At 40.9% G+C, this 22,039-nt stretch overlaps 9 protein-coding genes and 1 non-coding gene across 10 annotated transcripts; 6 read left to right on the forward strand and 4 right to left on the reverse strand.

Annotated features, from left to right (window-relative positions):
- Positions 1 to 260: 260 nt before the first annotated feature.
- Positions 261 to 554, forward strand: COX12 (cytochrome c oxidase subunit VIb; the record flags this gene model as incomplete). The annotated part of the gene is made up of 1 exon (XM_022610329.1): positions 261 to 554. One exon carries the CDS (start codon positions 261 to 263, stop codon positions 552 to 554), a length of 294 nt encoding a protein of 97 aa, XP_022462506.1.
- Positions 555 to 2,346: 1,792 nt separating this feature from the next.
- KNAG0Atrna5A lies at positions 2,347 to 2,419 on the forward strand. Its single transcript has one exon. It is a non-coding gene; the product is annotated as a tRNA-Ala (tRNA).
- A 378-nt stretch (positions 2,420 to 2,797) lies between these two features.
- Positions 2,798 to 4,915, forward strand: MLH2 (mismatch repair protein MLH2; the record flags this gene model as incomplete). The annotated part of the gene is made up of 1 exon (XM_022610341.1): positions 2,798 to 4,915. One exon carries the CDS (start codon positions 2,798 to 2,800, stop codon positions 4,913 to 4,915), a length of 2,118 nt encoding a protein of 705 aa, XP_022462507.1.
- Positions 4,916 to 5,656: 741 nt separating this feature from the next.
- Positions 5,657 to 7,072, forward strand: SMF3 (putative divalent metal ion transporter SMF3; the record flags this gene model as incomplete). Its single annotated transcript, XM_022610352.1, has 1 exon — positions 5,657 to 7,072. One exon carries the CDS (start codon positions 5,657 to 5,659, stop codon positions 7,070 to 7,072), a length of 1,416 nt encoding a protein of 471 aa, XP_022462508.1.
- Positions 7,073 to 7,316: 244 nt separating this feature from the next.
- On the reverse strand, positions 7,317 to 8,789 carry RSC58 (Rsc58p; the record flags this gene model as incomplete). The annotated part of the gene is made up of 1 exon (XM_022610363.1): positions 7,317 to 8,789. One exon carries the CDS (start codon positions 8,787 to 8,789, stop codon positions 7,317 to 7,319), a length of 1,473 nt encoding a protein of 490 aa, XP_022462509.1.
- A 259-nt stretch (positions 8,790 to 9,048) lies between these two features.
- On the reverse strand, positions 9,049 to 12,807 carry ECM16 (ATP-dependent RNA helicase ECM16; the record flags this gene model as incomplete). The annotated part of the gene is made up of 1 exon (XM_022610374.1): positions 9,049 to 12,807. The coding sequence occupies one exon, from the start codon at positions 12,805 to 12,807 to the stop codon at positions 9,049 to 9,051; it is 3,759 nt and encodes a 1,252-aa protein (XP_022462510.1).
- A 211-nt stretch (positions 12,808 to 13,018) lies between these two features.
- On the reverse strand, positions 13,019 to 16,471 carry RAD5 (DNA helicase RAD5; the record flags this gene model as incomplete). Its single annotated transcript, XM_022610385.1, has 1 exon — positions 13,019 to 16,471. One exon carries the CDS (start codon positions 16,469 to 16,471, stop codon positions 13,019 to 13,021), a length of 3,453 nt encoding a protein of 1,150 aa, XP_022462511.1.
- Positions 16,472 to 17,926: 1,455 nt separating this feature from the next.
- On the forward strand, positions 17,927 to 18,949 carry KNAG0A06040 (NMT1/THI5 family protein; the record flags this gene model as incomplete). The annotated part of the gene is made up of 1 exon (XM_022610396.1): positions 17,927 to 18,949. One exon carries the CDS (start codon positions 17,927 to 17,929, stop codon positions 18,947 to 18,949), a length of 1,023 nt encoding a protein of 340 aa, XP_022462512.1.
- Positions 18,950 to 19,147: 198 nt separating this feature from the next.
- KNAG0A06050 (uncharacterized protein) lies at positions 19,148 to 20,461 on the reverse strand (the record flags this gene model as incomplete). Its single annotated transcript, XM_022610407.1, has 1 exon — positions 19,148 to 20,461. The coding sequence occupies one exon, from the start codon at positions 20,459 to 20,461 to the stop codon at positions 19,148 to 19,150; it is 1,314 nt and encodes a 437-aa protein (XP_022462513.1).
- Positions 20,462 to 21,287: 826 nt separating this feature from the next.
- RPL15A (60S ribosomal protein eL15) lies at positions 21,288 to 21,902 on the forward strand (the record flags this gene model as incomplete). The annotated part of the gene is made up of 1 exon (XM_022610418.1): positions 21,288 to 21,902. One exon carries the CDS (start codon positions 21,288 to 21,290, stop codon positions 21,900 to 21,902), a length of 615 nt encoding a protein of 204 aa, XP_022462514.1.
- Positions 21,903 to 22,039: the final 137 nt, after the last annotated feature.

The raw sequence follows: 22,039 nt of genomic DNA on the forward strand, positions 1-22,039 counted from the left end.
TATTCGCAAACGCTTCGAATCCCCCCTCCCGACCAATCAACTTCCACCTTCAACTTTTTTTAATGCGTGAATGGTAGGTCGAGGCTGTAAGATCCGATACGCTGCAAAAAAAAATATAATAAGAGGAAAATTCAAGGAGGGTTCGGTAATGTGGGATGCAGAGAATCGCAGACTCCTGTTGGCGGATACGCGATTGGTAATATATACGTATATTCATTAGTGTTCACTACTGCAACGGGCATCAATTTATTATATCTGATATGAGTGAGGAGATAAAACCAACGTCTGAGGTTCCAGCAGCGGAGACCGCTGCTCCGGAGAACCCACTGCATACTGTAGGGTTCGATGCTAGGTTCCCGCAACAGAACCAAACAAAGCACTGCTGGCAGTCGTATGTGGACTACCACAAGTGTATCAATTTGAAAGGTGAGGATTTTGCTCCCTGTAAGGTGTTTTGGAGAACATATTCTTCGCTTTGTCCTGTGGATTGGGTGGAAAAATGGGATGAACAACGAGAGAAGGGTATTTTCCCTGGTAATGTTAATGTTGAATGATTTTCTGGTGTACGGTTTCGATGAATGGAAGATAGCAAGTACCTTTCTTATAAGTGAGGAAATTGCGCTATGTATTTGTCTACCAGTGCTTTTTATTTATCTCGGTTAACTTTATATTCTTTCTCAGCTATGCTTAGATATTGAATGAAAAGTGTGTAAAGTAAAATGTTTAATGCATTCAGGAAGTTGTTGAATAGGGTCTTGTTCGCCGTGGCTATTCATTGTAGTAGAGTAAAGAGACGTTTTAGTTCCGGTATGACTTCTGGTGTATACTTGATATATAAGTATATGGTTCGATGATCTTTTCTATATTGTCACAGATAGAAGGATCAATTCATTCGATGTAGTTAGGCTTCATATACGTGAGAATTTGCACAGAGTCAATGATGTGGCTCTTCAATTTTCTCACTGTGGTGGATAATTTCACACTTGTGGCATCATTATTTGTCTTGTTAACATTTGTGTCTTTTATCAAGTGTGTGTCCTGTTTATGCCTATGATGATATCTTATCACCCTTATCATATTCATTTTCTATATCCAGCAGAAGTCCTATGGCAAGCAAGAGCCCTTCGATTTTGATGATAGTGTTGGAATTCCGCAGATGAATACAGAAATGCGGTAAGAAGTAAAATTAGAGACGCTACAATTGAGGTAGTGGTCTCGCCAGCTGTCATTCACGCGTTTTTACTCAGATTCGGTAGTAACGCGTAAAATGAAAGCTAACACAAGCCAAAACATTTCCTCTTTGGTTAGGAATAGCCGAATAGGAAAAGTTTTGCATCGTGGACGAAGTAGTTTATTCATCTCAGAATTAACCATATAAAAGCACACGATATAGCTCGTTTCTCTCGAAGAATTTTAGCGAGATTAATATTTAATTTTATATTTTATTTAGAGGTTTCTTTCTCACTACGGTGAGGGCAAGAATTCTTATAATACAGGTTAAACAACTACATCCTGAGATGTCTTGGTCCAGAGAAACAACCAACAACAAGCTAAGATCCTTCGAGAGCTTCGATCAGATAGCACAGGTAATGTTGACTGAGTCGATCGGATACTTTTTGTTTATTTTTTAGGATTAACAAACAACTGTTTTAATTTTTAAAAGCAGAAACTGTTGAAACTACATAAATATTAAGGCACACTTGTGTGTATAATTATTCTTTCCTTATAATAAACTAGGTTAGTACAGCGCTGCACACAAAAGCGTACTCACCCTGAACTATGCATTGACATTTTGACCGATATTTGGGAAAGTTATTCAAATACATTGGCCCAAAGCGATGTCGTTATCCGTATTTTTGCTATATCGACTGACAAGTTTTTTTTTTGTATTAACTAACGCAATTACAGTGTGACAATTCTAGAATTGAAGAGCTCAATATCTAATTGCTTACCGAAAGGCTTTAGTGAACATGATTCAATCACATTATCTGCATTTTTTAAAGGTTAAATATTTCAGTTCTTACGTTTGCTTTGAGAGACATGCTTATTTTGTGAAGAGTACCTTTGAGGTGTATTACTACTACTGTTAATGACAGATTCACCCAGCATCTTTCAACCTTTCTTCATACTGAAAGCGATCAGACTACCTTATAAATACACCTTTTTAGGTGTCTTTCTAGAGAGATATATTTAAACAAAGGTTTTTTAATGGATTGCATTTACATTTTAAGTCCGTAATTAGAAACGATTAAAAAAGTAGACAGTTTCAAGTTTATAGTACAGTACACAAGCCAAAATACATTTTTATAGAGAAAACAAGAAAATATTCAAGTTTTTGTATTAATAGGGCACATGGCGCAGTTGGTAGCGCGCTTCCTTTGCATGGAAGAGGTCATTGGTTCGATTCCTATTGTGTCCATTTACTTTTTTGTCTTTTCTCGTACTAGACCTGTCTTTTTGCTAGCTGAACGGCGACACCGTTGTCATACGTCCAAGTTCTCTTTCTTAACCATTTCCCACTTTAGATTCATATTTTTATTTTGGATTATGACACAGAAATCAATACTATTCTCTTTGCGCAGTGGCCAAAAAATTACACCTCTCCACCTTTCGATTATCTAGCGGTACAGTCGAAGCTTCACGCTAAAACTACTCCCTTCAGCTAACGGTACCTGATTAGCGATTGGTAACTTCTCCATAACTAAATGATATAGAAATAACTTACTTTTTTTTTGATGACCTAAATTCAGCTCGATGGGTAACGAATTAAAGGGACTGTGCCTCGAACTACATCGGGATGGCCATTAAAGAGATCCTTCAAAATGATCAACAGAAAATCGTGGCCAGTGCCTTGATATTCAGTCCCATATCCGCTGTCAAAGAGCTGATAGATAATAGCATTGACGCGGAGGCAAAAAATATATACATTGATATTGATTCGGTATCAGGGGGATGCGATTTTATAAGTGTCAGGGATGATGGAACAGGTGTACCTATTCCAGTTAGACCAATGATGTGCTTGAATCATACTACATCGAAAATTAATACGCTGCAAGACCTGTCTACGTTGACATCGTTAGGATTTAGAGGAGAGGCATTGTTTTTGCTAAGTAGTCTGGCGGTACAGGGGGGTTCTCTACAAATTACGACCAGGTCCGCAGAGGAAAGAATAGCTGATAGCTGGTACGTTGGCAAGGAAGGACACATGAATACCAGTACTCGAGTGAAAACGCCTGCTCCAATAGGAACATCCGTGATAATTAGAAACCTTTTGAGTGGGCTAAAGGTACGGCGCATGGCGTATGCATCGCGGGCGAGTAAAGCCATCGAAGATATCAAACAGCTCTTAACCAACTATTCCTTGATTTTCCGCAGAGTGCGATTTAGCCTCTCATTAATCTCACTTTCCAAGAGGAATGGCTTTATCTCCAACAAAGAACTCCAACAGTCGTTGAGTGCGGATATTGCTCGAGCAAGAACTTTGTCTGCTGTTGCAAAGCTTCGAAAACCGGTGCAATCAAATTTCATTGTCCGGGAAAATCTCAAAATCAGTGAAACCCTCCAACTCGAGCTGATTTTGCCGAAAATGATCCCTAATTCAGAAGTTATCAACGTAAAGAAACTTCATAAAATTTTGTCCGTAAACAATCGAGCGATGTCACCACGATTGGAGATGGGTCGTTCAGTAGATAATTTACTGAACGGCATATATCGTGAGTTTTCCTTACTGAAACCAACTGTGTGGTTCATCAACATCAAGTGTCCCATGAAGATGTTGGATGTAAACATCGAACCTGGTAAAGACGATGTTCTTTTAAATGATTTTGATTCGGCACTGGTAACTATACGCAGTGTAATAAAAGAGTTGCTAAGTGCTGAACTCGATATAGAAATGAGCAACCCCCCCCCAAAATTGATACCTTCTAGAGTTAGCTCGGATATTGAGCCAACAAATGCCCATGAATACCAAAGTCCAGATCATGCTATCCTGAGAAATAATGATGATAGAAGAGAGATTACGCCTAGATCGAATCTTCTTCTAGAGGACGACACTGAACCGTTGCTGGAGGCAAACACAACTCTCTTTGATGACACGAATAAGGAACCCCTGTTAGCTTCGGAAGGAGATCATGGACTAGAAGATGAGGACCCCAGCTATGGAGACGATCTACAACTAAGGAAACACAATCCCGGTACATCTGCCGGTTCTATTGGATCAAGCGACGGAACCTGGCAGCACACTTATTACGATGAACTTCCAGCCACCAGTCAACCTAGTAGGCCAAGCTCAAATGGATTACCGTCGTTTCTAACACACGGATACGAGAAATCTGATGAAACAAACGATGACGTGGAATTATCGAAAGATTTGAGCGTCTCCAATCCGTTCACTCTAACAAAGATGAGAACGAGCAATGCAAGCCGATTACCAGACGGTGTGAAGAAGAAGGCACAAAGTTCATGGACATCATTCGACAACTTAAAGAATTCTAACCTACAGGAAGCTACCGAACATAAAGCAGTGTCAATTACCGATAAGAAGATGGAAACGGTGCGTAACAGTCACTCTAATAACATGTCACAGGTTAATTTGAGTAGGAAAAGGGCGTTGCCAGCACAATCTGAACCCGTCATAACTGGAAATGTAAAAAATCGGCGTAAAGGTTCGAGACATTTAACAATGTTTTCTGAATACACAAATAGCTACTCGATTTATATCGATTACGTGCCCAGGGGCAGCGTAATCTCCGAACTCAAGGATTTCACTCAAGAACAACCCCGCATAGGGATACATCTATCGAACAATATACTGGGATTTCTCAAAGAAAAATCTAAGGTGGAAGATGCAGTGCAGCTTGAACACTTGACAGAGACCAACGAGGGCTGGCACCGGCTCTCCACCGGAAATCTCTAACCATCGGGAGCTCGTAGCGAAACAATAAAGGAACACAAAAGAGAAAGAAAAAGAAGCAGGAACCAGTTGATAGAGAATGAGCCCCGTTGCCGGGACAACAGAACTTCTACAATATCAAACCCGCCGAAAGTGCCGACACCGTTCCACTTGCTACATTCAACACCCCTCTCACCCCCAGAGCAACAAGAAACCCCACGTTGACAGCCAGTAACAGTACATACACCCTAGCGTCAGCTACGTAATTACCAGCAACCCACCCAATATTTGCATGAACTGAGACGGCTCTTGCAGCTGACACCCCATGTATCACCTTCTCTATTGTCTCTCTTATCGCAGGAAAAGCCCTAACCAGAAACCCTAATTTCGCCGCATTAAAGAATGCTCTTTTTTCTTGCTTCTTACTGCACCCCGAAAAAAGAAAAGAAAACCTTTCCGGTCGTTTGGGTGTTCTGCATTTTCCAGCCCTGATGCTTTAAACTCATATTTAAAGATGGGATCCGAGATCAAGAGTCAGGTGTCCCTACGTACACCTCAGATTTGCCTACATCTCTATTTCATCTACAGTTCAACAAGATTGCACTATATTTTGGTGCGAAAGTTTCATAATATCTATAGGATTATTAGTGTATTTATTGACCGGTAGACATTCCTCTGTTAAAAAGTTAAACGGTTCAGCATCTGGTACACACCAGCTATTTATTTTGATAAACGATACACACACACGTATAAGAGCTTAGCCAAATGTCCAGTCGAGTACTATATGTATTACAGAAGTTTGCAAAGTTTATAGGGCCTGGGATCATGGTCAGTGTCGCATATATGGACCCAGGTAACTATGCAACGAGTGTTTCAGGTGGTGCGCAGTATAAGTACCAACTACTGTTCTCGGTTTTCATCTCCAACATATTTGCTGTCCTACTACAGTGTCTATGTGTGAAGCTGGGAACGGTGACGGGCCACGACTTGGCCGAAAACTGTAGATTGCACTTACCAAAAGGTGTGAATCTGACGTTATATCTCTTTGCTGAGATAGCTATCATTGCTACAGATTTGGCAGAGGTTGTAGGGACTGCTGTTGCTTTACAGATTCTGTTTGGCATTCCTCTGACTTGGGGTGTGATACTAACTGTTTTCGACGTTCTTATAATCTTGATCTTCTACAAACCGGAATTCCAAAGTATGAAAAAAGTAAGGGCCTTCGAGTTCTTTGTCGGAGCGCTGGTCGCAGGGACCTGTGCTTGCTTCCTATTGGAACTGTTTAAGATATCAGTCCCAAATAAAGGTGAACTGTTCAAGGGGTTTCTTCCATCGAAAGTGATCTTCGAAGAAAAACAGGCGTTGTACATCTCTTTAGGGATTCTGGGTGCCACAGTGATGCCACATTCACTGTACTTAGGATCATCCATTGTGAAACCAAGGTTAGACGATTATGATAAGAAGCGATACGGTAGGGTAGAACACCGTCCCAGTATAAAAGCGATTAAATATTCGTTAAACTACTCGTACGCGGAACTGATCATATCGTTGTTTCTAATTGCCACGTTTGTGAACTCTGCCATCTTGATAGTTTCTGGTGCTACTTTGGCAGGTCAACCGGAGGCCGAGGACGCGGACCTGTTGTCTATCTACGAGCTACTAGTTCACTACATCTCTCCAGCTGCAGGTATGATTTTTGCTCTCGCCATGCTTTTCTCAGGTCAATCCGCAGGTATTATTTGCACTATTGCTGGTCAGATTGTGTCTGAAGGGTTTTTACAGTGGTCCTTACCACCATGGGCCACAAGGTTGTCCACAAGATTGATATCCATCGCGCCATGTCTATTTATCACCATGTTTATGGGTGAAAGAGGGATTTCGAAAATCCTGAATTTATCTCAAGTGGTGCTTTCCCTGATTTTACCAATTGTTTCCGCTCCCTTGATCTACTTCACGGCTTGTAACAAGCTGATGACCGTTCCTCATGACACTCATGGCATCAGTGAGGAGCAAAGGGTAGCGGACGAACAAACTCCGTTAACTTTCAACCGCAAGACAACTACAGATTTCACAAACAGTTCCTTGCTAACGTGGTCGTCCATTTTGGTTTGGGCCACCATCGGTAGTTTGAACCTGTATCTGGTAGGGTCCTTCTTGATGGGCGCTGATGTACATTTCTGAACTGCTCGAAAGAGTTTTTGGAGTTACACAGACAAGTCCACCTTCTGCTGAAGGACACTTTGCATGGTCTTGATCGGTTTTTCGAAAACATCCTTTACTCTTCGAAGTTGGGGGCTCTCCGCCTGCATGATTATTTAGTATTACATTTATTTGTATTTTATTCATATATTTTTACGTGGTTACATTTAGGAACAAACAATCGGAAACAGATGCTTTAGTGGTCACCATGCATCTCTATTCGTTTTCACCTATTCGTCTTGTTATATTTCCTCTTTCTTGTAGTTTGTGCTCTCACCACTGGTATGTTACCCGTATAATTTGCCTGTAAAATTGGAAATGACCTCTGGTGGTTTGTAGGTATGTGTGCCAACTGTTTACTCACAATAACCTCCTTTAGTATTCTTCTCACCTTGAAATACAGTTTAGTTTCCTCAACAGATGGCTTTGATATCTTGTGGCTGACCCTGTCTTGTCTCAATTTTCTGATCTTCAACAAGGTCTCAGTTACAAGATCTTGCTGAGTTCCCTCTTTGAAACTCGTAATTTCGTCTGATTCAATACAGTTTAATGGCTTCCACGAAAAGAGATTTTCCAATTTAATGTCCTCCTTCCGAACTGCATTAGCATCAGATTTGTTGTCTTGTTGTGCCACGCTCTCTGCAATATCAACCTCCTCTACTTTACTATCTACCTTCTCTAGAATTCCTTCCTTCTTATCTACGTTCTCGGTAATTATTTTGTCTTCCACAGCACTCTCTGGAGCCTCCTTTTCTTGTCCCACCCGTTTGTTTCCATACGTCAAGTACCCAATTCTTTTCAACCAGATAATGCCGCTAGATGTAGAATCCAAAACCGTACTATCTTCGTTAAAAGCAGGTGCCCAAGAGGCATAGTCACCGTACTTCAACCACGACGTAGTCGGCAAAGAATACCAATTTGGGTGCAGGAATTTGCTCATCATTTCTGTGGGAGGCAACGTAGGATCCGGGATATTGCTTGTGTTGGCAGCTATGAACCCCAGCCTTGGTGCTTCTTCGAATGGATTTGCCTGGGGAATTATCTTGTTGACTTCAAAGTTCTTATCTGGCAGCTCTCTTGGCCTATGGTCCAACGATGATTTGTTGATTACGGAAGTGAAAAGATCCATATCTTTCGTCTTAACATGGTATGATTCACGCAACGGTAATCTGTAGCTTGTGGAGATCTTCAAAAAGTCCTTCGCAATAGCCTTATCCAGCTCTGATCTTTCCTCATTAGTCTCAATAGGATCTTTATCACTTGACTCTTCAGTACCTACTTCACTCGTCAAGAGAATACCTATCTTGTAACATTCCCTTAACAGCAGCTCCGTTGCAAATTTATAGAACTGGTCCACCAGCTGATATTTTTTTGAATCCGTAGGGTAAAAATGAATCATGTTGGTACACACAAGTTTAATATCATGGTACAGTTTATAAAATCCACCTTGTTCGGGAAGATACTCACCACTCTCAAACCTCCCATTAATCGTAACAAAATGGATCCTAGAGCCGTTCTTAACCTCTCCATCGTTGGTAGTTCTTCTCTCCATGTATCTGACGTACGATGCATATATCTTCTCCGGCTTCGCCTCAAAAAAGGTTCCCGGGAACTTCTCATCAAGAACACTGCATTTAGAGGAAGCCGACTTCAAAATTGTATGTATATCGTGCAATAAAGGTTGGAACTCCATCGGCATTGCTTAGTTAGGTTGGTTGTCTTTTCTTCAAAACACACTTTCCCACAAGTATCTGTCTGTTTCTCATATTTTTTTTTTTCGTTCATTTCCAACTTTTCGCTACTTCCATATTTTTCATGTCGCCAAACAGTCTCTAAGCGGCGGGTTTCGCCCGCAATTCCTCAAACCGTGCTGGTAGCCAATACGGGATTACCTTTAAATAATATACATTCATGCGATATATGCGATATATGTTTTCCAATTGTTATATAACTGTCTATCAGCGTTTACTGTTCTCCATCGATTTGTAACTCTTATTGGTTATGAATTTGTCGACAATCCACCGACCGTTCTCCTTCACTTGATGCACTGGGATTGGGTTTAAATCCCACCCAATCTTCAGATCGCTGTCGACGGGGCTTCCAAACCTGGGAATCACGTAGCAGTACCGTTCTGTAGGCGACAAGTCAATGATCTTCAGCCCTTGGCCCGTCAGCGGTTTGCTGAACGACAGAAGCTGCCCCTTCCGCGCTATGTTGGCTAATGGTGTGCTCTTGATATCGCACAATGCATTCATTCTGGTCTTGCTGTTCCCACCCAGATGCAAGGAGCTGTACACTATGTATTTTGGTGGTAGCTCGCCCAGGTTGTTCAAGATAGACGTTGGGTGAATGTAGACAAAAGTTTCCTCAACAATGTTCTTCTTTTGTGCCATCACTGGGACATACGGAATCTTTGCTATTGAGGACCTGTTCGTTATCTCGGCGTCCTCAGGGAACAGACTATCCGCCCTAATAGCAACACGGTCGACGAAACCTGCACCTATCATCTGCTTTAACAGCTTCAGTTGCGTTTCATTGGGGATATCCGTTTTCATATCAGAGTCGGTTACAGAAACTGCAACACTCTCCCTAGAAAGATTGGATTTGATGATGTATGTCAATTGCTTTCTTAATTTGGTAATCTCCTCCATTACTTTGCCCCTCAAGAAATTATCAGCGATAAACTTTTGTAGTCCAGTTTTCGGAATGTAATCCACTGCATTTACAACACTCAATAATCTGAAAATATCGGAATATCTGTCCAGCTTCCCAAATTTAACTCTACTTTTGTAAAACTTAACCCTGAGTTTCTTGCGTGTCTCATCGTCTAGACTAAACTCTTTATTATCTTGCTCCTCCTCCCCATCTTCGATTTTCTGTGGAATTTTTTCTTGAATACCGAGCTCATATTCGTTGATAAATGGATCACCAACTGATAATGCACTGACAATAGAAACAATGTACGGTAGACAATTCTGTTCATTCGAAACAAGCAGCATTTTTGAGAATCTTGGGGAAAGAGGAAACACACTCATTTTTTTACCGTCGTCTGTGATCCTTTCCTTATCATCCAGGGCACCCAAGTACTTCAATAGTTCAATTGCCGTAGAAAGCATGTGCCTATCAGGCGGAGTTGGGAACGGGAAATTAACTATATTGTGAATTGCCATACTCTTCATCTGCAAAACCACACTTTCCACCGGCATTCTTAAAATCTCAGGGCGAGAAAATTCGTTAAAGTCACGCTCAAACACGGCGGAGGAAAATAAACGATAACAATGACCGGGCCCGGTACGACCAGCTCTACCAGATCTTTGATTTGCACTAGCTTTGCTAACCCAGCTAATTTCGAAACTTTGGACACCATTTTCCTCGTTATATTTACGTTCCTTCGACCTCCCACAATCAACAACGTATCTAACCCCAGGAATGGTCAGCGACGTCTCCGCAACATTGGTGGCAACCACACATAATCTCGATCCTGCTGGAGGCTTTTCAAATACCTTCATTTGCTCACTGGTAGGTAGAAGAGAATATAATGGAAGCACATACAGTGGGTCATTCGGTGTTTGACCCTCTTCTAAGGCTTCCTCAAAACCTTCCTCTCCTTCAAACTCAACATCCTCATCAACCTCATTGTTAAAGTCGGCGTTGAATTTTTCTTCATCAATGACCTGAACGCTGAAATCAATATCTTCAGCCTCAAGATCTGCATTCTTGGAATTAATTTTCACTGTCGGGATTTCATCATTCACAATTCTTTTTTTGGGAAATGGAAATTCCTTTCTCAACTTCTTCACTATGTGTATAATTTCTTGTTGACCCGTCATAAATATTAGTATAACGCCAGGAGGTAATCTTCTGTGGATCTTACAAGCTTTTCGAAACGCCTCTCCGGCGTAATCGAAAGGAGTTGTGCGGTTGAAATGAACGGATACAGGGAACTGCCTTGCCGATACATTAAGAATTGGGGGTGGAGTTGAAAACAATGTAGTGTTTTCACTAAAATCAGATACTCTCAAAGTGGCAGACATCACAATCAATTTCAACCTTTTGTGGTTTGCTGGATCTGCAGCATGCTCCTTAGCACGAAATCTTACACAACGACTCAACATCCCAATCAATATATCGGTATTGATATTTCTTTCGTGTGCCTCATCAATAACGATGGAGGAGTATTTTGTTAGTTTGAAATCGTTCATCATTTCTCTCAGTAGTACACCGTCGGTCATGAATTTAACTTTCGTATTATCTTTGGTAGAAGAATCGAACCGTATCTGATAAGCAACCTCATGTCCATGATCTCCCATTTCTTGGGAGACACGCTTTGCCATAGAAACAGCTGCCACTCTCCGAGGTTGTGTGATACCAATCATACCCGGATATTCGTCCGATGCATCGTTACCAAACCCTGATTCGAACAGAAATTGAGGGACTTGAGTGGTTTTACCAGAACCAGTTTCACCACATATAACGACTACATCATTATGGTGAATGGCCTCCATAATCTTCTGTTCTTCAGCAAGAATCGGTAATTGCATCCTAATCTCTTGGATCTTGTCAGGCCTGGTGACTTGGACATAAAATGCCTTCCTCTTGGAACTTTCATTCACTGGGATGTATGTTGTTTCAAGACCGTCTTCTAAATCTTCCGGACGGACCAGTTTATCACGTTTCGTACTTAACACCGGCATAGTTACCTCTACATCGCGGCCTTCCATTTTTTTTATTTCACTATTGGCCCATTTTTTAAACTCTAGTGCAACGTTGCTAACAGGGGTTTCATCTACGTCTTCTGCATCCTCTTCAAGTCCATTGTTGTTCCCATCGTTACTGGAATCTTCTGCCAAAGAGCCTTCATCCGCAGAATTGCTAACAAAGGAAGAGTCATAGGAATTAGATTCTTGCGAAGAAACTTCCTCCTCTGATTCGTCGGTATCAAAGTCCATTTCATCATCCTTTGATTTTGCTTTATGTTCCTGTTGCTCAATTCTTTGTCTCCAATTGTATTTTTTCTTAGAAGGTTTTGAATCAGTTTTTTTGATTACTTGAACGTTCGAGAAGGCAAATCCTTTTCCTGAGCCGCCAAATTTTGCAGGCCTATTATCAACGAACGATGACTTGGTATTCGTAGTGCTATCGCCAAATTTGGATTCGAAACCCTCGTCGTCATTAGAGCCCTCTGAACTCTCAGAATCTTCACCGTGGTCTTCTTCCCAGTTTTTGACTTCATGTTCTTCGTAAAGAATCTGCTTAGTTTCTTCATTACCTCTGCCTTGTTTTTCCAGATCTAAAGCTTCAGCAAAGATTTCTTTCTTGGTTCGTTTCCCATGACCCAAGTTTTTGGAACTAGTTAGAACAGATGTGTCCATTTTATAATCCTGCATTTTATCAATAATAGTTTTCCTTTCTTCTCTTTTCAACTGATGCTCAATGAATTTGTCTAATCTCTTCTTCTTTAACCTCGAAACTTTTGATTCCTTGGGTACAAATAACTCCTCCAATTTCCTCTTTTTCTGCTCAATCTCATCCCTTGTCTGTGGTTGTAAAATTTCAGCATTAGGATCTGCCTGTGTGGTTTCTTTACTACCTTCGTGATCTGATTCTTTCTCTTCATCCCTGTGAAACTGTTTATTCCTTACCCTTTTCAGCTCTTTAAGCCTGGCCATATGGCCTGATCTGGCCTTTTCATTGAAACGCTTTCTATAGGTACCCATATATGCCTGATTATCTCAGTGCGTACTAACCGAACATATGCAGCTGCTATATTAACTGACCAAAGTCTACTCAACCTCTACGTTATTGCTGAAAATTTCAAAATTTGCGATGAGTTTTGTCATTATCGACGGAACGAGAAAATATAAAGTAGACATACCAATATATATATACAACGTTGAACTGATGTACAATGCATTCTCGCCCTGCCATCTACTCGAACAGTGTCTTGATTTCTTCGATTCTGCGCCGCCTTCTCTCATCCTCGTCTGCATCCATTGCCTCACCGATTGTTCGTTTTCTTTCTTGAATCCGTAACATTTTTTCCTCAATGCTATTTTCGATGATGAATCTCACAACTTTTACACTGTTGGTCTGGCCTATTCTATGGAGTCTATCAATGGCTTGATCTTCCATGCTCGGTGACCACCATGGATCCATCATATAGGCACGTGACGCACATGTCAAGTTCAGCCCTACTCCACCAGCTTTTAGAGACAGCAATAGTATTTTCTGTTTACTAAAATCTTTCAATTGGAAGTCTGCTAGAACCGCGGATCTCTCCTTCAAAGAAAGCCTCCCATCAAATTTGTAGATCTTAGAACTTTCTGCCGAAAAAGCGTTAGACAGGTCTCTTTCTAAAATATCAAGGTACGATGAGAATTGGGAGAACACGATTACTTGTTCACCAGAAGAAGAGTCTTGTAATTGCTGTAGTCCTTTGACGAGCGCCTCGATTTTAGCAGGTTTTTTTGTGTTGTCAAACAAGGTCAGTTCGAAGTCCTCTCCTTGCTCTACTTCCCCCTTCAGGCAAAACATGCCTGATGTATCATCTAACATCTCTCGGCATATAGGGCATTTCACGTCCAATTTCTTTTCCTTTTGATACGTTATGTACTCGAGAATGCACTTATCACAGAACGGGTGCCCACAATCTGTGAGAATTAGCTTATGTGGATCAATCGGTTCAGTTGTACAAATCGAGCATTCCAAATTTGTAAGGGAGTTATTGTCCGGATATTTCTCATGTAGATTAATAATGGACTCTTCGATTTGTTCTTTCGACTTTTTTGACGAGTTTTTTTTCTGCTTGACATCGTTCAAGATTGCTTTGATATCAGCATTTTCCTGAAAGCCTCGGTTTATCTCTGCCAAATCTTCATCATTCTCGTCCTGAGAACCTAATAACTCGATATCACAGCATATTTGTCTCAGCCTCAAAATATGAACCAGAATTGTAGAGTATTTCTTCAATAAATCACCACGAGCCAGACCTAACTTGACACTGTCTTCCGCTTTGTTCAATAAGTACTTGTAGACCGCTGCCTGTGAATTGTTTAGCTTCAGTTTTTCGATTGTAATCTCCTTGGGGGGTAGAACCACGAGAGGCTTGCCATCTGCACCCTTCATATCTTTAGTTCGTCTCAAAACAACAGGTTGCATGATAGCGTTGACAACATCAAAAGCTTGCTTAAAGTTCTTATTTTCGAAGGGTTCTGAAATGAAAGTTTTCCAATAACCGACTTGGGACCAAGGTTCTAGGTCCAAAAATTTCACTAAACTGTACAAATCGTCCAATCTATTGATAATTGGAGTACCGGTTAAAACCCATCTACACCTACTTCGTAGGTCCATTATAGCCTTGGAGGTCACCGTACCTCTATTCCTAATCGTGTGGCCTTCATCGATAATCACTCTGTAAAAATCAACCGCAAATAACCCAGTGGATTCTGATATCTTTGAACGCATCTTGTTGTCTCTGAGCAGCTTGTTCCACTCGTTTTGCACAATACCGTATGTTGTTAAAACAACTGCAGGAGGATTTTTTGTCATTGTCAGGAGAGTCTTTAAACTACTAACATTACCACCATAGTATACCTCGCACCTTTTATCAGAGCAGTTATTCACCGCGTTAAATTCCATGTTCCATTGAGTCAGTAAAGACATCGGAACAACAATCAGAGTGGTTTTAGATGCATATGGTACCTCACTTGGCTTTTCTATAATGTCAGAATCTAAGTTGTCACCAGTTTCTGATCTAAACAAATCTTTCTTTTGGTACTGGGAGTCCTCTGGTGCCATCAGCACCAGTGATAAAGCTGATATTGTTTTACCAAGACCCATTTCATCAGAAAGAATACCACCTTTTATTATTGATCTGAGAACGGGTTTCTTGGTTGAAAACTCGCCTGTATGAAGATTGGCATAAAAATATTCAAAGTTAGGTATGGTATCCAAACCTTGACCTAACTTCTGTGCTTCCCATGACATGTCCTTAGGCCAGCTGAACTTCTTCCATAAAGGATTCATCATATCTCCAATTACTTCGTCAGCACTACCATTCGAATTGGCCTTGTCAAATTCATGCTCTCTTCGAAGCATCCATGTCAAACCTTGCTTTTGATATGCCCTCAATTGTACTTTCAGAAGATCCTTGGGAGGGTCCGTTTCAGGAAGACTCCGCTGTGACTCAAACGACTGAGACACACTGTAAAATGTCTTTAATTGATTCAAGTTCATAGTCCTGTTCTCATAATGAGAATCTGCCTCAGGATCGCTATCCTGTGACATCAAATTCTCAAAACTTTCATCATCTTCCAAATCTATTATTTCGTTGTCTTGATTGGTGTGCCCAGCATCTTCGTCATTTTCAACAGGATGTATCCGTATCTTGTTAAATAAAGAAATAAGAGCTTTCGTCCTAAAACGCCAGACTAGTTCTTCATCAGTTTCACTTATACTTATATTCATCCCCCAAGTTGAACTTTTTTGCGAGGATGAGGTTCCCGGAGTTTTTGCCTTCCGATCAAAAATTGTTGAGGCGAGGAAACAATCCAGTTGTAGAACGAAACCATCACCAACGCTAAGACGTTTATTATTGCAAAACACTAATGTTGCCTCAAAGCTTATTTCGTCTGTACCCAGAAGAGGGTAAAGTATCCTAGCAGTCTCTTCAGGTACTTTCCCGACCTCCCTGTTTCTTTCGGCGTCAACTACCCTAACATGGTTAGATAACTTTTTCTTTTGCCTCCCTCGACTATCGAACAAATTGTGAAGAGAAGCATCTCCCGCTGACTTAACAAGATGCATTTCGGAACCATATTTGAGTGGTTTGAGTGTCGGCCTCGTGGCCATCGCGCTGACCTGTAACGATCCAATGAATTTTTTCCAAAGTACAGATGGTTTGAGCTTCTTCTCGGCTCTGAACCCAAAAGTCTTTTTTCTTTTCGCAGGTGTAGCTTCACTCGAAAATGTAGGGAAAATATCTTTTGAAGGAGATGAGGACGGTAACCTCTGCAGCTCAACTACTTCATCCTTTGATTCAATGATTCCGTGCTCAAAATAATAAGATATAGCTTTTGAAAGAACATCCTCAGAGTCTTTAAATTTTGTATAGAGTGTATCCACCATTCCGGCATCCAAATCTGGAATAACTTCTTTTATTTGAGTATGAAACTGTACTTTCGGGCTGGGAGTATCTTCAACTTGATTACACGCTGCATCAGCCTTATTAGTGTCTTCTTGTACACTCTCGGGTTCGGGACATCTGAACAGGAATGACTCGTTATTGTTCAAAGACGCGTTGAATGAAGAAGAAACATCTGTTGAAGACTCCAGCTCATCCTTAAAAAATCTGCTCTTCTGCTGTTCCACAGTATTTTTCATACGAGAGATAAAAAGCAATATATGATAAAGCAGTGGTTCAACTAAGTATTAACACTAACAGATCCTGTTTTAACTTCACCTCATCGTTGACATATAACGCGAAAATTGATATATATGACATTTACACATCAAAGTTTTCATAAGCGAAAAAAAGAAATACAAACCTAAAAAGGATATGCATAATGATCCACGGTTATGGTTGAAAAGTAGCAAATATATCACGTTTTATGGTTCTAGCAACAAGGGTCAGTTCTCTACTTGTTCCAGTACCGCACGGAGAGGTATGAATAGTTAAGAAGAGTCTTATGCATAAACGAGCTTTTATAAGCCATTTGGTGACGCCGCTATTTGAATGGATTACTTAGGTGCTTTCCTATTTTTAGAAAGAATATTTGCTTAAGTACACAAATTGATCAAGTTTGTCAACTGTTTGACACGTATTCTATATGGAAAACAGAGACTAGCAAGTGCTGCGCCACATGCCGAGTACGTTAGTCAATAGTTAACCCAGTAGGGTGGTCTGCACTATGGTTCTGACATTTCGATCACAATTAAACGATAAGATGTTTTCAGTGCGTCCGGAAACTTCTTGAATGTTGCACTCATATCATCCATTATTAGTACCTGCAAATATTATTTGAAACCAATACTGTTGGAAATGGGCGCAAATCTTTTGGAACTGAAATTGAAGAGTATTTGTGTATAAAGTTTACAGGAATTGCGGTTACCGAAACCACGACTACATTCTGTTAGGCTGTTTTGGTTAGGATGAAGAAGTTTCCATTACTGTGTAACATAGCAGCATGTATTCACTTTTGGGACAAGACAACAAATTATCGGTAACTGCACCCACCGCCCTTTAAAACTACGCTTCAACACTCACATGCAATTTGCTCAACTAATAACAACGTAGCTTGAATCGTTCTACCAGGAATGTCTGTACGCAACTCTGGAAACAATGTTTTGAGTTTGTTCCATTTTCCGGGCCTGTTAAGATTGATGCAATTAGGGATCGTGATAAAATATGTCGATATTTTTTTCAGGAAAAGAGATGTGCGGTATATTGTGGAAATATCGTATTCAACATTCACCGAAATTGTATGACGTAATGGGCATAGGCTCTCTATGTTGACTTATTATGATTCGATTGGTTTGATGGAATGTAAAGATATATTTCCAATTTTCACTTTTACCATCACTTTATATGGTTTTTCAATATATTCGCTTATCCGAATTTTACTCCTAATCCCTAAATGTGTTTGAGAATGGTGTCCCAAGACAACAAGTGGCTGCTGAATTCGTTTTTAGAACCAAACTCTGCCTTGGAAAGATTGGAAACACTTAGAACACTTCACAAATGCTGGCCATATCTTGGAATATAAAAAGGGCAAACCTTTTCGAGCTGGATCAGGTTTATTGTAGCTTGTTCTCATCCAAGAGATACTAGCAACAACAATGTCCACAGACAAAATCACCTTTCTACTAAACTGGCAACCTGCCCCTTACCACATTGCCATCTTCTTGGCTTTGACCAAGGGCTACTTCAAGGAAGAAGGTCTAGACATGGCTATTTTGGAGCCCACCAATCCTTCCGATGTTACCGAATTAATTGGTTCCGGTAAGGTTGACATGGGTTTGAAAGCCATGATCCACACCTTGGCTGCTAAGGCTCGTGGATACCCTGTTACCTCTGTTGCCTCGCTATTGGATGAACCATTCACTGGTGTTTTGTACTTGGAGGGCAGCGGTATCACCGAGGACTTCCAATCCTTGAAGGGGAAAAAGATTGGGTACGTTGGTGAATTTGGTAAGATTCAAATTGACGAATTGACCAAACACTATGGTATGAAGCCAGATGAATACACTGCTGTCAGATGTGGTATGAATGTTGCCAAATACATCATTGAGGGTAAGATTGACGCTGGTGTTGGTATTGAATGTATGCAACAGGTTGAGTTGGAAAAATACTTGGTCCAACGTGGCAGACCAGCGACTGATGCCAAGATGCTGAGAATTGATAAGTTGGCTTGTTTGGGGTGCTGCTGCTTCTGCACCATCCTTTACATTTGCAACGATGCTTTCTTGAAGGCTAACCCAGAAAAGGTTAAGAAGTTCCTAAAGGCCATCAGAAAGGCCACCACTTTTATGTTGAACGACCCCGTTACTGCTTGGAAGGAATACATCGACTTCAAACCTCAATTGGACACTGACTTATCGTTCAAACAGTACCAAAGATGTTACGCTTACTTCTCTGAATCATTGTACAATGTGCACCGTGACTGGAAGAAGGTTACTGGCTATGGGAAGAGATTGGAAATTTTGCCACCTGACTATGTTGCCAACTACACTAACGAATACTTGACTTGGCCAGAACCGGAAGAAGTTTCTGATCCTTTGGAAGCTCAAAGATTGATGGCTATCCACCAGGACAAGTGCAGAAAGGAGGGTACCTTTACAAGGTTGACCCTACCAGCCTAATTTGTTGAGGTATAAGCCAGCTGATATACTTCCTTTCTTGCCTTCTGTCTCAAAAGCCATTCTGATGGTAAAAGTTATTTGAAGTGAGAACATGGTGTATATACAGTAGCGAAATTCCAAAATAATTTTTTTTTGATTATTATATATCGAAGTCCAAGTATAAAGAGAATAAAAAAAGGTCCTAAAAATCAAAACGCTTCAGGGATGTGGCTGATCCAGTTTCATTTTTAGTTGTGCGATGACCCAGACAAGTTCTTTGATGGAGGGACCTGCATTGTTTTCGTAGAACAAAAACAGCTCTTCAATAAGAAATCTTTTCCATTTCTCCTCTGAAAGCTCTTTACTCAACTTTCCGAATTGTTCAGACAGATCGACTAACTTTCTTTTCAATTCCTCAAATGTACTGTCATCATCATTATATACCCCACCAGTCAACCGAGCTACACATTCTAACTGTTTGGATAGAAACAAATTCTTTTCCAGTAGGTTCTTGTTTTCGTTAAGGATATTTAACTGTTCCGAGGAAATAGTCAATGGGTTCGTGTAACCACCAATCCAAGAAAAAGTTGGATCGTAAGTCCCGACTTTTGCCGTTTCAAGGTTATAAAACTTTTCTTTCTGAGTGGGTAGTTGAATGGCACTATCTTCAGAGAAGAAGGCGGATCCACTTTTGCTTTTTGTTCCCGTTACACCGAAATTCGGACTGGACATTGTGCAGTTAGTTACCTCTTCAGTGGTACCACCATCACTGTATCGCATACCGTGGGTTGCTTCTTTTGCTTCAAATGCCAGGGTGCGACTTTCCAACTCCTCCTCCCACAGACGTAGTCTATTCTCTTTCACCTCCAATATGTTTTCTATCTCCTCCAGTTTCTGCTTTTGTAATGTCAGTATGTCTATCAAATCATCGCGGTCACAACTGCTTCCATCGCTTGTAAGCAATGAATACCTCTGTTGCAAGGAGAGCCTTGATATCTGTTTACTATACGGGGTGGCGGAAGGACTGGAAGATTCTATCGATGTCTTTTTTATGGCAGACGCAGCGTATAAATTAGAATCAGACGGTGTTAGGTGGAGTGATGTTGCTTCTCGATTGTCCATATCGCTTTTGTGAGCAACAATACCGGTCAACTGACCGTCGTCACTGTATTCCTCCCTGCTTGCTCTTCTCAGAGGTTGCCCAATATCATTTTCTAAAGTTTCAGATATTAAGTCTGTGGTACGAATTACTGTTACAGGGCTGTGAGAGTCTTTGCTCTGTGCACTGATTCTTTTATTCGTCGATTCTTGAATATCTTCGACAGTGATAGGGTTAACTTTTGCTTGACGACTTTCCTTTTTGTTCAAAAACCCTAAAAATACCGAAGGGTAGTTAAACTTTGGGCTTGAATTCTTAACTTGTTGTTCTCCTTCATCAAAGTTAATTGAAGTTTTGGGCAATTTTATTTTAACGGTTCTAACAGAGCTTTTTTCCAAGAAATTAACAGTCATTATTTCCCTTGCTTGGTACATTTGTTTTCTTTTGAGGAAAAAGAGAAGAAAGAATTGGACTCAACTTCTTCTCTTCACTAGCAACTTTTATATTTCTCCGCTCAGGTGTATTTGCCAAAATTCCAGCAAGAATGCAGCAAAAACAGGGGACGCTAGGGCCGGTAAACACCGAAGCTATTGTTAAAGGAGACCCTTTAACAGACATGATTGCCGAGCAGCAGCACATCGAGCTTGAATGTCACAATAGGCGGCTACTTAATAAAAAGGGTACCCAAAAAACACATGATTCTCCCAGGAAAGGCCAAAAACATGCTCGACGCGATGGACCCCTCTTTTTCCCTATTATCTTCTGATGAGTCGAGAAATCAGAAATATCCTCTTTGGGAGATTACCGTTTTAAGTGCTGTCGGCAGGCACAAAAGAGCGATTGATCAAAAAAATGAGAGACAGTCTGTTACCCGAACGAAGGTTTTTTTTCTCTCACGTTTTTTTTGGTTTATTTTTTTTAGGGCTTTTTCTTTATTTTTTCGCGCAAGCAGGAATGCCTGCGAAGCGGCTGGCACGGGCTAAGTAATTTTCAGAACGCCCGCTAATTTTTCTTGCTGGAGCTGATTGTTTAGGCAGGACAAGCTGGGCTGTCCGTCTGGAGTGGAGGGAGCTCGGTATGGCGTAATGGACGCAAAAAAAAAGAGTGGAATAATTTTTCGTCAATGACACTGAAATATTTTTCATATTAAAAGTAGCGTATTTTCTTTACGGTTCATTCTTGCATTGGATCTTGTGTCTTTCTGTGTGTTTCTGTTTTAAGCCCAGTTCACATCACCACCAACAAACTTTTCATTCGACAATGGGTGCCTACAAGTATTTGGAAGAATTGCAAAGAAAGAAGCAATCCGATGTTCTAAGATTCTTGCAAAGAGTCAGAGTCTGGGAATACAGACAAAAGAACGTCATCCACAGAGCCTCCAGACCTTCTAGACCAGACAAGGCCAGAAGATTAGGTTACAAGGCCAAGCAAGGTTTCGTCATCTACCGTGTCAGAGTTAGACGTGGTAACAGAAAGAGACCTGTGCCAAAGGGTGCTACTTACGGTAAGCCAACCAACCAAGGTGTCAACGAATTGAAGTACCAGAGATCTCTAAGAGCCACTGCCGAAGAGAGAGTTGGTCGTCGTGCTGCTAACTTGAGAGTCTTGAACTCCTACTGGGTTAACCAGGACTCTACTTACAAGTACTTCGAAATTATCTTGGTTGATCCTCAACACAAGGCCATTAGAAGAGACGCTCGTTACAACTGGATCTGTAACCCAGTTCACAAGCACCGTGAGAACAGAGGTTTGACTGCCACTGGTAAGAAGTCCAGAGGTATCAACAAGGGTCACAGATACCACAACACCCAGGCCGGTAGAAGAAAGACCTGGAAGAGACAGAACACTTTGTCTCTATGGAGATACAGAAAATAATCTGGTTAAAAGTTTCTACTTTAACAAGATTTTCTCTCTTCTTCCATTATTAACTTTATATAATAAGGCTCTAATCAGTGGAGCATTGACCCTTATGGCCAATTGACCCTGTAGCAGATGTCTGTATAAAACTAATA

The sequence above is a fragment of the Huiozyma naganishii genome, chromosome 1 (genome assembly GCF_000348985.1).
Source record: "Huiozyma naganishii CBS 8797 chromosome 1, complete genome".
Classification (NCBI taxonomy): Eukaryota; Fungi; Ascomycota; class Saccharomycetes; order Saccharomycetales; family Saccharomycetaceae; genus Huiozyma; species Huiozyma naganishii.